The sequence below is a fragment of the Anabrus simplex genome, chromosome 6, assembly GCF_040414725.1.
Source record: "Anabrus simplex isolate iqAnaSimp1 chromosome 6, ASM4041472v1, whole genome shotgun sequence".
Classification (NCBI taxonomy): domain Eukaryota; kingdom Metazoa; phylum Arthropoda; class Insecta; order Orthoptera; family Tettigoniidae; genus Anabrus; species Anabrus simplex.
In genome coordinates, this window is record NC_090270.1 from 140,268,699 (window position 1) to 140,282,910 (window position 14,212).

General features: G+C 40.0%; 1 protein-coding gene across 2 annotated transcripts in view; it reads left to right on the forward strand.

The window, feature by feature from the left end:
- LOC136876202 (uncharacterized) overlaps positions 1-11,039 on the forward strand; it is a 105,889-nt gene extending 94,850 nt beyond the window's left edge. Inside the window, exons 1-3 of one of the 2 annotated variants that reach the window (XM_067149952.2) lie at positions 6,028-6,118; positions 7,680-7,973; positions 10,735-11,039. In XM_067149952.2, coding sequence (XP_067006053.2) covers positions 6,043-6,118; positions 7,680-7,973; positions 10,735-10,829 — 465 coding nt within the window. In that variant the 5' untranslated portion in view covers positions 6,028-6,042 and the 3' untranslated portion in view covers positions 10,830-11,039. Of the gene's footprint in view, positions 1-6,027; positions 6,119-7,679; positions 7,974-10,734 lie in introns of those variants that run through there. The other variant, XR_010860549.2, reaches the window with a different exon arrangement.
- Positions 11,040-14,212: the final 3,173 nt, after the last annotated feature.

Below are 14,212 nucleotides of genomic sequence, written 5' to 3' on the forward strand. Positions count from 1 at the left end.
TGTATTTGTGCCTGTATGCATTGCATTTGTTGCACACAATCTCGCAGTCACATGTTTCTACAATCTTCCGCACCTTGTACATTTCCTTCGTAGTTGAGGAAGAAGAGTTCACGTCCCATGAGTTAATATCGTTTTCCATGACAAGTTCCTCAGACATTGTGGTACTTGCTTTGTGTCTTTGCCGAAGGTCTGTGATCTTAGAAGTTATTTTGACTTTGTGGATGATGACCAGTCGATGAATAACCTTGTCCCTGACAAAAGTCATTAAGGCGTGTATCGATTTATCAAGGTGTTTTACGCTCTTGTCGTGCAGATATATACTGTATACTTAATTGTCTTATGCATTGCTTCTATATACATATTGGTATTTAAATCACAGTGCCTTCTATAGCAGTAGCCCCACATCTCTTTGTTTGGAACATAGAAATCTCGAAAATAGCTGCCAAATTCTGACGTGTCAGGATCTTCACAACATTTTCAAACCAGCATCTAACATAACATCAAACGAAGCCGATTCTCTTTCTTCCATGATTGTTCTTAACAACTTGCATACTTCAACTTGTTTTTCCTTGTTTGTCACTTTTGAAAGGTTCTTCCTCCAGGCTCTGTCAACATGCCAGGTACAAAATAATCTCTTCTTCGGTATGTCCATAACACCACACCAAGCATTATAAAAAGCATCTGCCATGTCGGACATAAACACATTGGGAGATATTTTGTTCATTTCTTTTCGGATATGTTGTAGGAAACTAGATAACACACCTTGGTCAGACCTGTTCGAAATTAAAAAGGCGCAGGGAAATCCTTGCCCTAAGTCGTCCAGTACTAAGAGCGTAATAAGTTCATAACCATAACTGTTAAGTCCATGTGTGCCACCCATGCACACACAGTCTTTTCCATATTTTTCAAGCATACTACGTTGCGCATCGTTCATTATCACCAAAGGAAAGTCTTCTTTCTTGAGCCCAGGGTACTCCTCTCCTGTTTGTTTGTACAATAATACACACATGTTGCCACTTTCTTCTATTTCCTTTACCCATGCACTAACACTAATACCATCATCTTGATGTCGCATCACATCACTGTTCAAATTGAAACTTTGTTCGATATTATGCAGGTCTTTCCTAGTGATAAGATGTCTGCTGTCTAACTCAACTACAAAAGAATTTCGAACTTCGTCCAAAATCGTATCCATAGGAATATGAGCTGCAGTTTTAGAAGCTATCACTTCGCGTTCTTGCTGCTTAAGTCGTAGATGCCCCAGATCACCTATGATCTACATGTGTAGTTATAAAAGAAACCTGACATGTTCCGTTTTGCGGAAGTGTCATTTTTCATGCTTGCTGGGCAAAATCCATTTACCTTGCAACTTCCTTGGGTTATAACATGTCTTTTGCCTGTAGATTTTGATACGTATGTACCGGAACGATGGCAGCAGTAACTGTACAATTTTGTTCCATCTGCTCGTGTTTTCACAGCAGTGCACCTTATGAAGGAAGAATTCGTTTGATTTTCGACGGATTCTTTCCAGGACCTGAAATCTGTGAAGGAAGTAAAGTGTTTCTCTTCGGAGGCTAGGTGAATATCATGGATCTCTTTCCGAAATGCTGAATCATGCCTTTATCTGTAGGTGCTGTAAAATCGCAAATACAACGACTCAAATTCTTAATCATCAACGAGGGAAGTAGTAACTGATGGCTTCTTCGTTGATGTTTTCGGAGACCTGACAAATCAGCAAACCGTTTGTCAAACAAATGGCACAGATGTTGTCAGTCTCCCTTAGGCTCCTTTCTCACTACACGGTTTCGACCGTACGGCAAAAAAAAAAAAACCGTACGGCTCTTTGCCGTGGATATGTTGCTTTCACACTGCAACAGTTATTTTGCCGTACGGTTTTTTTTTGCCGTGGGAAGCTCAGTGCATGTTTGATGCTAGTCATACAAGAGAGTCATATTAATAATAGGATGATTTCTTAATATTAGTAGTTTGTGACTGAACATTAAACTGTGAAATTGTATCATAAGTATATATTTGTGAATCTGTATTATGTAATAATATACACTACATATACATATATAATATATACTGAAAATACACTTAAGTTACCAAACACATTTTTTTCTTTGTCTTAAATTAGATCAAAATCTGCTTTCATTTCTAAGTAAACTTCACGCCAGCATTTCTTGGTCGCAATCCGATCTTTATAAATGCAGTAGCGTCGATTAGGGGGACGAGGGGGTGCAGTCGCCCCGTCCCACTTTGTGAAGAAAACATTACATTATTATTCCATTTTAGGTGGCTGAAACTAGGACTTATTTTAATTATTTAAAAAAGCAATTTGTACAAGCCCTGTTGCCTTATCAGATAACTCTTTCTTTTCTTTTCTTTAATTATCAATACAATTATTAGCGGGAATACGCACAAAATGTAGTTTGTCGCGGCTAACCGATTTGTATAGCGCCATACCAAGTAGTGGAGACTTTGCATGTCCTGTGAGGAAGGGTGGCAGGGGTATATTTTATTGCCAACGTCATGGGCACTGGGGTATTATTCACTCGCTTGCCGCGCGCTTTCGTCTATGTGGCAATCTCTTTAGTGTGGTGTTTAGTTTGGTTTATGTACCTACTCCCATCCCCCACGCTATACACCACAAATCCGGGTACGTTTTGTTGTTTGTACATTTCGCCCCCCTCCCCCAGCACACACGTCCAATACCCAATCACACTACGGTATAAATGTCTAGAGTTATGTCCCAGTATGGACCAGAGTAATAAGAATTTCAGGATGTACGTCAGCCATTTCACAAAACCAACGATAAATCCTACAAAGCAATGCACTGGACATTTTAACAACAAAGTAAAACAATGTTATTGGCTTTACGTCCCAGTAACTACTTTTACGGTTTTCTGAGACGCCGCGGTGCTGGAATTTAGTCCCGCAGGAGTTCTTTTACGTGCCAGTAAATCTACCGACACGAGGCTGCCCTATTTGAGCACCTTCAAATACCACCGGACTGAGCCAGGATCGAACCTGCCAAGTTGGGGTCAGAAGGCCAGCGTAGCCACTCAGCCCGGCAAACAATAAAACACTACGACACTAATGCGTATATAAGTTGTGTCTAGATACCCTCGTGTTATCTCCTCTACAGCTGCTCGAGAGCTGCCGTACGATTAAAAAAACCGTACAGTGTGAAAGCACGCATTTAGCTGTGTACGCCACTGAGTCAACGGCAGCCGTCCATTCCAGCGGCAAGTCACGGCTGTTGTAGGTCGAAACCGTGTAGTGTGAAAGGAGCCGTACGGCGACATTCCTTTGGCGCACGCAGCTAAATGCGTGCTTTCACACTGTACGGTTTTTTTAATCGTACGGCAGCTCTCGAGCAGCTGTAGAGGAGATAACGCGAGAGATATCTTAGACACAAGTTATACGCATTAGTATAGTAGTATTTTATTGTTTTACTTTGTTGTTAAAATTTTCAGTGCCTTGCTTTGTAGGATTTATGGTTGGTTATGAGAAATGGCTGACGTAGATTCTGAAATTCTGATTACTCTGCGCTGTGGGACAAAACTTCAGACATTTATACAGTAGCGACGATTGGGAATTAGAAGGGGGTTAAGGTTGACAGACTACCAAATTAATAATAGATTTTATAAAAGATTTTGATTAAATACTATACTGTAAACCCTTCATCAAAGGATCAAGTTTACACATGTACTAAAGTACAAGTACTGTGTGATAATACAATTAAAAATCGTTTAGTATTTGACTACTTACTAAGAAACTAATACACTAAAGAGACTGCCAGAACTGACGAATGCGGGTGAATCATACCTCAGTGTCCATGACCTTAGCAAAAAAAAAAAAAAAAAAAAACACCGAGCGAGTTGGCCGTGCTGTTAGGGGCGCGCAGCTGTGAGCTTGCATCCAGGAGGTAGTGGGTTCGAACCGCACTGTCGGCAGCCCTGAAGATGGCTTTCCGTGGTTTCCCAATTTCCACACCAGGCCTTCCTAGCCCTAGCCTTAGGCCTTTCCTATCCCATCGTCGTCATAAGACCTCTCTGTGTCGGTGCGACGTAAAGCAAATGGTAAAAAAATGTGTATATACTCTTGCTACCCTTCCTCACAGCACGTGCAAAGTCTCCACTACTTGCTGTGGCACTATACAAATTGTTAGCCGCGATGAACGGCATTTTTACGAATTTCCACTAATAGTTTTATTGATAATTAAAGAAAAATGATAGAAAGTATTAGGTGATAAGACAGCAGGGCTTGTACTAATTGTTTTTTTCTAAATAATTCCTAGTTTCAGCCGGATAAAATGGAATAAAACTGTAATGTTTTCTCCACAAAGTGGATCATAATTGATGATGATGATTATGATGCTTGCTGTTTATAGGGGCCTAACATCGAGGTCATCGGCCACTCTTTATAAATGCTACTGCATTTATAAAGATCGAAATGCGACAAGAAATGCCTGGCGTGAAGTTTACTTAGAATTTAAATCACATTTTGATGTAATTGAAGACAAAGAAAAATGCATTTGGTAAGTGTATTTTCAGTTATACAATATTATCACATATGCAGATTCACGAAAGATATATTTATGATACAATTTATAAAAAAAATACGGGCCCTACTAATCACACTAACCACAGCACGACAGAGGCGGTTCTCATTGCTAAGCCTAGACCTCTCGGGAGGAAAGTACATTTACTGATAAGACGCCTTACAGGGGCATTTGAAGGAATACCTACGTTTAATTTTAACAACATCGTTGGGATAAGTATGATGTCTTTGGAAGAACTGGAGAGGCAAAAGTACATCATTCAGCATTGGTGAAGTTGCTGGTTTTACTGTAATAGAACTGAAAAAGCTATCTTCAATATTTTTTTTTTCGTTTCTGCTTCCGTGCGATGTACCGGTATATAATTACTAGAAATTAACGATTACTAGAATGTAAGGATTATAATTTTATTTCAAGAAGTAAGTTAAAGTAAAAATTACTTTTTGTATGAGATAATAAGTAAAAGTTCCTGAAAATGTAATCGTTACAAGTAATCCAATAACTCTTACACATTTACAACAACAACAACAACGATAATAATAAAAATAATAATAATAATGTCCGCCTCTGTGGTGTAGTGTTTAGTGTGATTAGCTGTCCTGGAGGCCCGGGTTCGATTCCCGGCTCTGCCACGAAATTTGAAAAGTGGTACGAGAGCTGGAACGCGGTCCACTCAGCCTTGGGAGGTCAACTGAGTAGAGGGAGGTTCGATTTCCTCCTCAGCCATCCTAGAAGTGGTTTTCGGTGGTTTGCGGCAAATGCCTGGACGATACCTAACTTAAGGCCACGGCTGTTTCCTTCCCTCTTTGTCGTATATCCCTTCCAATCTTCCCATCCCCCGACAAGGCCTCTGTTCAGCATAGCAGGTGAGGCCACCTGGGCGAGCTACTGGTCCTGCTTCCCAGTTGTATCCCCCGACCCAAAGTCTCACGCTCCAGGCACTTCCCTTGAGGAGGGAGATGTGGGATCCCTCGCTGAGTCCGAGGGAAAAACCAACCCTGGAGGGTAAACAAATTAAGAAATAAATAATAATATGTCCATTCAATTGCTGTAGATTTTAAGAGAGGCCAGAGTGTTTGAATTTCATTCCTAAGCTACCGACGCTATGTTGTTGCATTCAAACTTCTTCAAATATCACTAACCTCATCCAAAATTGAATCTTGAAAATAAAAGGGCAACGACTAACTGACTGTGCCACTCAGTTGGTTAGAAAATATTTCCTGAAACACTGTAAAATCGAAGAATTTTCCAATGGTTGGTGGAAAAAATATGCAAGAAAATAATTTATGAATGATCAGCATGATAGTCCGTATGGCAGGGGATTGAACGTTATATCTTCGACTTTCTACCTTATTCCTAGTACATCTTAATATGCACGGTTTTGGATGTACTTTGAAATTGTTAAAATCCGTACTATATTTCGATATCAAGAGGATTGTTTCGTCATGTGTGTACATATTATCTCCAGAGATTGCATCATGCAGCGGGAGGTATTTATAGTAGGTACACGGCAAGTGGGATTCGTAATCGAGGCGAACTCTACAACGGGAACAGGTGAGTACAAACGCTCCTTAGCATTATATTTGTTCTTACTACTGTACATCTGCAGCTGTCCGCCTCCGTAGCGTAATGGTTAATGTTGCTAGCTGCCGTCTTCGGCGGCCCGGGTTCTATATACCAGGAGGGCTGGTAAACGGCTGAAATGGTACATGCAACTCACCTCCAATGGGGGGTATGCCTGAAAAGAACTGCACCGCCTCAGGATGAGAATACGAGTTTGCATCTGCAGCTTCTTTCTTTCTTTCTTTCTTTCTTTCTTTCTTTCTTTCGTTCTTTCTTTCTTTCTTTCTTTCTTTCTTTCTTTCTGTCCGGCTCTATAGCTAAATGGTTAGCTTGCTGGCCTTTGGTTACAGGGGTCCCGTGTTCGATTCCCGGCTAGGTCGGGAATTGTAACCATCATTGGTTAATTCCGCTGCCACGGAGATTGGGTCTATGTGTCGTGTTCATCATCGTTTCATCATCACGACGTGCAGGTCTCCTTCGGGAGTCAAATCAAAAGCCCTGTACTTGGCGAGATACTCCCGGCTCTAAAAGCCATATGCCATTTTTTCTTTCTTTTTAGATGGTTGTACTGAACCATCTCTTTAAGATCTAGAGTTATTGAATTACGGTTCACTTCCAGACACACACTCGGCGGACTCCTGTACGGAGGAATCACTGCCAAACCTTATATACTTCGTCCTAAGTCTTTGGTAACAACATATTTATTGCCGTACTAAGTGTAAATATTTATTAACTCAAATATTATAATACGGTTCGTGGTGTGGGTTACTGTAGCCACGTCCTAGTTCGTGAATCCTGGGCATTGGCTAAATGGTCCAGTAAGTAAGTGATCCTGAGAGTAAGGATAATCAGTCGCTAGGGAACAGGAGTGGGCATATTCTGATTCGTGATCCTCCTTGTGTTCAGGTGGTTAGGACTGCACGATTCACTGGTGGTCCCTTAACCGTTAGAGGAGATATTCCCACCGGGTTTGTGTAGGTAAGGTAGCACCTACTGCGCAGAAATTTGCTGAGCTCAAATAGTTTTAAGCAAGATGATAATGGTGATAATAATAATAAAATAATTTTATTATTAATAATAATTGATGATGTGAAAATATAAATTAATGGCCTCGTAACGAGGTGGTGCAGCTCTTTTCCAGCACACCCTCCAATGGAGTGAGCCGCATGTACCCTTTTAATCACATACTAACCCTCTTGTCAATCTTAAATTTCTGGCAATACCGGGAATCGAACCCAGACCTCTGAGGACAACAGCTAATCGTGCTAACTGATACACTATGGAGGCGGAAATAATAATAATAATAATAATAATAAGACAGTTAATCTCTTGACTAATTTCAAGCCTTAGTTTATTGCGCACTCGCCTTCTGTGATGAAAGTTGCAAGATCGAATATTGGCGCGGTCGGTTGGCAGTAAAGGGTGTTTAAATGTAAATTACGATGTTTCCACGTCATCATTTGCTTATTTATTTGAAATATTATAATGTGTCTGTTCCTCAAATACGGTATATCCTGACTGACTGGACTTTGTATTTTACTTGCTTCTACAGAAATGACTACTAGTGACGAACAAGCTCCAAGGAATCATCAGCCACCATTTCATCGGTGGCATCATAGCCCTGCTGCACATCACTGGCGTCATCATCAAGAAGAATCACAGGTATCAGATCAGCATCGTCACCACCATCATCATAATCATGGTTGTCACTGGCGATTCTCACATGACTGGCGTCAACATTGGTCATCTCAGGAAGACCAGTTTCGTGGTGGCTTCCCATTTCACTGGCGATTTCAAGGCCCACCACCTCACTGGTTCGATAAGGCGCACCACGGCTATGGTCCAGGTAAGTAATTCCAACTTCCTCATAAATAAACTATGCCCCCCCCCCTCTCTCTCTCACACACACACACACACACACACACACACACACACACACACACACACACACACACACACACACACACACACTAAATTACTACCACTCACGGTAGTGAGATGGTTTATTGATGATGATTGTTTTAGTGGGAAATAATAGTTACCCCATGCCTTTGCTGGAGAGATCTAGTGTTTACAGTGCACCATGTCTTCTGGTATGGGCTAGAGCAATTTTGTTACTTTCATTGATCTGTCTCAGTCTTTTCCTTGGATTTGACATTATGAAAGTCAATCAATCAATCAATCAATACTGATCTGCATTTAGGGCAGTCGCCCAGGTGGCAGATTCCCTATCTGTTGCTTTCCTAGCCTTTTCCGAAATGATTTCAAAGAAATTGGAAATTTATTGAACATCTCCCTTGGTAAGTTATTCCAATCCCTAACTCCCCTTCCTATAAATGAATATTTGCCCCAGAGCTATTGCAAGTGATCATTATGGTTCCGTATTGAAGATACTATACTTGTAGGATGCTAATTAATTTATTATTTAACCACCTATTCAATACATTAACATTTTTATACAATTAGGAATTGATCATTGTTACCTTAAGAATGTGAGACATGTTTCGCCTTTCATAGAAGGCATCGTCAGTCACTGTACCTCCTCAAGATTAAATCAGGCACCTGATTTAAAATTAAAGTATAATTACTAAGATATAATATTAACATTTTTACAATAGGAGTAGTCTAAGTAAAAGAATACAATATTTGGTATTAATGTGTATAACAACAATATCAGCCGTTGGCTGTTGATTATTAGTTATGTAAGGACCATATACAGTGCTTAGTAGCAGTGGTCTGATTTGAAAATTTAAATATTACATTATTTGGAATGTTAGGAAAAATAAACCAGCAATTTGAGAGAATGTTAAGTGAGACTTTACTCCGAAGTAAAGTCGTAATATTGGAACAACTATCTGGTTGAAGTCTTATGTTCGAGAATTATGGCTTGCAATAAGTAATTGGTGATTTAACTTGGTGTAAAAGGAAAAAGAATGCAAGTTGGGTATTAATATGTATACAATACTTCAATGTTACTAGTTGTGGCAAAGGTACATATACACAGTGCTTAGTAGCAGTGGTCTGATTTGAACATTTAAATAATTTAAATGTAAATAAATTTAAATACATTTAAATAATTTTCACATCAGACCACTGCTACTAAGCACTGTATATGTTCCTTACACAACTAGTAATCAACAGCCAACGGCTGATATTGTTGTTATACACATTAATACCAAATATTGTATTCTTTTCCTTGGACTACTCCTATTGTAAAAATGTTAATATTAGATCTTAGTAATTATACTTTAATTTTAAATCAGGTGCCTGATTTAATCTTGAGGAGGTACAGTGACTGACGGTGCCTTCTATGAAAGGCGAAACATGTCTCACATTTTTAAGGTAACAATTATCAATTTCTAATTGTATAAAAAATTTAATATATTGAATAGGTGGTTAAATAATAAATTTTAGCATCCTACAAGCATGTATGAGCTTGTAATGCCATTCTTCCTTGGCAGACTGATATGTAACAGCAACTTCTGGCTCAGTGAGGAAAGCAGCGGGAAACTACCTCACTTCTCATTTCCCTAGTACTCATCTTCAGTGATGTCTAGGCCATCTATGGCAGCTAATGGTGGACCTGTTGAGGATCCAACCAGCCTTCGGGTTGAAGACTGAACATATATTACAGTATATACACACAAACAATAGTTACCCCATTAAGTGTACTGAGTAGCAGGGCATTCACAGATTTATTCGTATAGCACTAAAGATAAATCTTGTGTGTTTTAGAGCGAAATTATGGCACTAACGTTTATTTCACTAATACAGTAGAAGTAGAAAGTACGTAAAACACACAAGATTTAATGAAACAGATCTCTAGAATTCAAACATTAATGTGGGTTTTATAATGAATTTATGACTATACAGTTTGAGAAAAGAGCGATGCCAGTAACGCTATTCGTTCGATGAATGATATTTAGCTGTTGCTCTCATTTATTCTCGGCTCGGAGGTATTCAACATGTCTTTCTCATTAGAACGTTGTCCGACTCGTTGGCTGAATGGTCAGCGTACTGGCCTTCGGTTCAGACGGTCCCGGGTTCGATTCCTGGCCGGGTCGGGGATTTTAACCTTCATTGGTTAATTCCAATGGCCCGGGGGCTGGGTGTTTGTACTGTTCCCAACATTCCTGCAACTCACACACCACACATAACACTATCCTCCACCACAATAATACGCAGTTACCTACACGGCAGATGCCGCCCACCCTCATCGGAGGGTCTGCCTTACAAGGGCTGCACTCGGCTAGAAATAGCCACACGAAATTATTATTATTATTAGAACGTTTCTATATATGGGCGCTAGTTTTATTTTTATACTCTAATCGGTCGCGTGAACTGGAATCAAATCAAACGGAGACTTCATTTTAGTAATATATTAAGCTTCAAATTTCATCTGAAGTAAAGTATCGAAGACTTGGACTTATGTTCAATTAATTACATTACTAACATTAGGGAGACAATACCCAAAACTCAAATATAAGACCGACAAGTGATAAAAGGCCCAACTTACACATTTATCTTATATTTAAAAATGCCCATACTTATTTCTTAAAATAATAGCTGATAATATGTTTCGTTCATAAATAATTTGTCTGTTACAGGGAAACACGGCTGTCCATTGAGTCGAAAGTTTGTGAAGAGAACCCCAGAAGATCCACAAGATAAGTGGTTGGAATCATTTTTCAACTGGTACTGAAGAGTTGTAGCTTAATTTATAAGATTTGACTATTTTGCTGGGAACCTAAATCTAGTTACCTCATATGTCCAGTTGTACTTCCTCTTAAAACAATAATCACCACCACCACCACCACCACCATCTCAGATGTCCTAGGAAAGTTAAGTAGTATGTATCGTATTGTAATTAATAGTTATAATAAAATTTTGGAAGATGGTTTTTAGATAATAACTTCTAATTACATTGGACTATTCCCATACAAGTAAGATGCTCAATCGAACACGAGACAGGTCTTCTTACTGGACAGACTACTAATAAACAAGAGTGACAGGAGCATGAATATATTGTGTTTTTGAGTTGTTGTTGTTGTTGTTGTTGGAAATTATAATAATTAGGGGCTTAATAGCCGAGTGATGTAGTCAGAGGCTTCATACCAAGGCGACCGCGGTTCGAATTCGGCTTAAGCATGTGGGAATTTTTTAAATGAAAATCATATCCCTGTGGTTCGGATTCCACGTAAAACTGGAGGTTCCGTGGCTATGATAATCATATCAACTATCTCGCAAAACTACAATCTTGTTTTGCTCGATAACGATGTATTTTAGGGCTCTGTGACAAGACTGCTATCCCGCTGTACCGGCGAATAAGAAACTCGCTGGTTAGTGTCATTGTAACTGTTTGGGCCTTGGACTAAGGTAAGTACCCAGGAATCTGAAATAATACATTCATATCCTGCATTTTTCCTATAAAAGTGAGAAAATCTGGGAAACTAAACTCAAACTACAGCAGTCACTAGTTGTACATTCATCTATCGATTCCCGACCGGTTCGGGGATTTTAATTACTTCTGATTAATTATTCTGGCTCGGGGATTAGGAGTTTGTGTCTGTCCCATCACTCTCCTCTTCATATTCAGACAACACATAACACTACCAACCACCACAGAAACACTAAATAGGTATTACATCCTTCCATATAGAGTTGGCGTGAGGAAGGGTATCCGGTCGTAAAACAGGACCAAATCCGCTTGTACTACGCAGTTCACACTCGCGACTCCACAGGTGAGGAAGAAGAAGAAGACGACGAGAAGAAGAATTAAAATACCTAAAATACCTTCAGGCTTTTCCACTATACTCAGATTGTGGTGTTTCTCCTTCCATCAATTCCTCCGCGTCCCTGGATGGTCCAGGTAAAATCGGATCGGAACCATTTGGCGATGATATGTTGGAACGGGAACTTCTTTTTATTGTTACTCAAAACAGAAGCTGAAGATGATAAAGGTATTAAAAATAATTGTTCGTCGCCATGATGAATCTCGCCTACTTTCCAGAGATCATTTTCTATTATCTTCATGTGATCCATGTAGTTTGCTCAATTTTATATTGTCGCGTGTTGGTATGCAGCCGAAATTATATTCTACATTTTCTTCTTTTCTGAATGAGACGTTCGTTTTTAGATAGTTCTTTACTTGCGCCAATTCCATTTCGATAGGATAAGTTTCGCAGTGGTATGGTGGCCAGCGAAGAGTATGTTTTTCTGCTGAATTAGCCATCTCGTCAGTGATGTACTTATCATATTATTTGTCACTGTTCTAGTCCCAATAAAAGGAATCTCCCGTTTAAACTTAGCCTATCATTTCGAAAAGGGGGATCTTTACAATTCTGCTTTACGTCGTATCGACACAGGTAGGTCGACGGAATAGGAAAGGGCTGGGAGTGGGAAGGAAGCGACCGGGGCCTTAATTAAGGTAAAGCCCCAGCATTTGGCTAGTGTGAAAATGAGAAACCACGCAAAACCCTCTTCAGGGCTTCCGACAGTGGGGTTCGAATCCATTATCTCCCGAATGCAAGCTCACAGCTGCGTGATCCTAACCGCACGGCCAACTTGCTCAGTGATGCAACTATAATTTGGTGCGATTAGGTGTGAGGTTGGTTCACCTATCGATTTTTTATTGACATTCAAATTCTCGTATCCATGCTTCTGAATCCAACAGTACTGTATACATGTATTATTGCATAAGTGGGGAAGATTCGTTATTAGTAAGATGTCAGGATGTAAAAAGCTCACCGGACAAAAAATTAGTCACCCTTGTGATCACGCACAGATGGATCGTTAAGCCTGTACAGATGGCGAAGCGAACGAGTCCCGTGCTCAACCGCACGCGCACTGCTTCTACGTGAGCATAAATCAGTTATTATTATTATTATTATTATTATTATTATTATTATTATTATTATTATTATTATTATTATTATTATTATTATTATTATTAGCGTATGATGTGTACATGACAATCAAAATATGCAAATATACAAGTTGGTGACAGCATCAGGACTTCACTTTTATATTTTAATCTTCAAATTTTTTATCCATGTAATCACTTCTGGTGTTACTTCAAAAAATTCCTCCACAGAGCCAGGAAATGCACGTAGGGGGCACTCTTGAACTATGTGCTTGACAGACTGCACTTGAGCACCACAGTCACAGCAGGGAGAATCTACCCATCCCCACAGATGTAAGGCTGCGCCAGTCCTACCAACACAGCGTCGGATCCTGTTCAGGGTTGACCAAACAGCACGGGGCAGCCAGTTTCATGCTGGGGTGGAGATATCACATAAGCCACTGGAAGACGACATCCTCCGCTCTTCTCTCCAGGCATTCCTGGGATTGAACCGAGGACATGACAGGTCCAAAGCTGTCTTCCATGCTGGTTTTCTTGATTTCAGCCTAGTTGTAGTGTGCTGCTTTATATGCTAATGTACAGGAAGGGCCTCATCCTTCACTGTTCTGCACTATAAGCTACTAAGTGTTTGTTGTCTCCTTATATGAGGCGGAAGGGGGGAGAGATATTGCAAAGGACAGGTAACCATTGCACTAGAGTTGAGTACAGCGTGCCGGATACAATACGCATAGCCTGGCGAAGTTGGATATCAATTAGATTGCAGTGAGAGCTATTTAATCATATTCCGGCACAATACTCAGCTGTAGAATACACCATAGCCAAGGCGGTAGTTCGCAAAGTATTGGCGTCAGCTCCCCATGAAGTTCCAGCTAACTTGCTCAGCAGGTTATTCCGGGTCTTAAGTTTGGCGGCTGTTTTTTCTATGTGACTTCGATATGTCAGTGATCTGTCTAATGTTACACCTCGGTATTTTGGTGTACTATTGTATTTCAAAAGTTGATTCCTGAACCATATCCTAGGTTGATAAGTAGCCTCTTAAGTTGTTGAGATGGAATGCGGCTACTTCCTAAAGTATTCATCCATCACCCGTAGATCTTCAGACAGTATATCCTCAGCCTCCTTGAAAGTAGATCTCTGTACTGTTAGGTTTACATCATCGGCATAAATGAATTTCCGATCTGTAGTTTCTGTGAAATCATGGATGTACAAATTGAACAGTATAG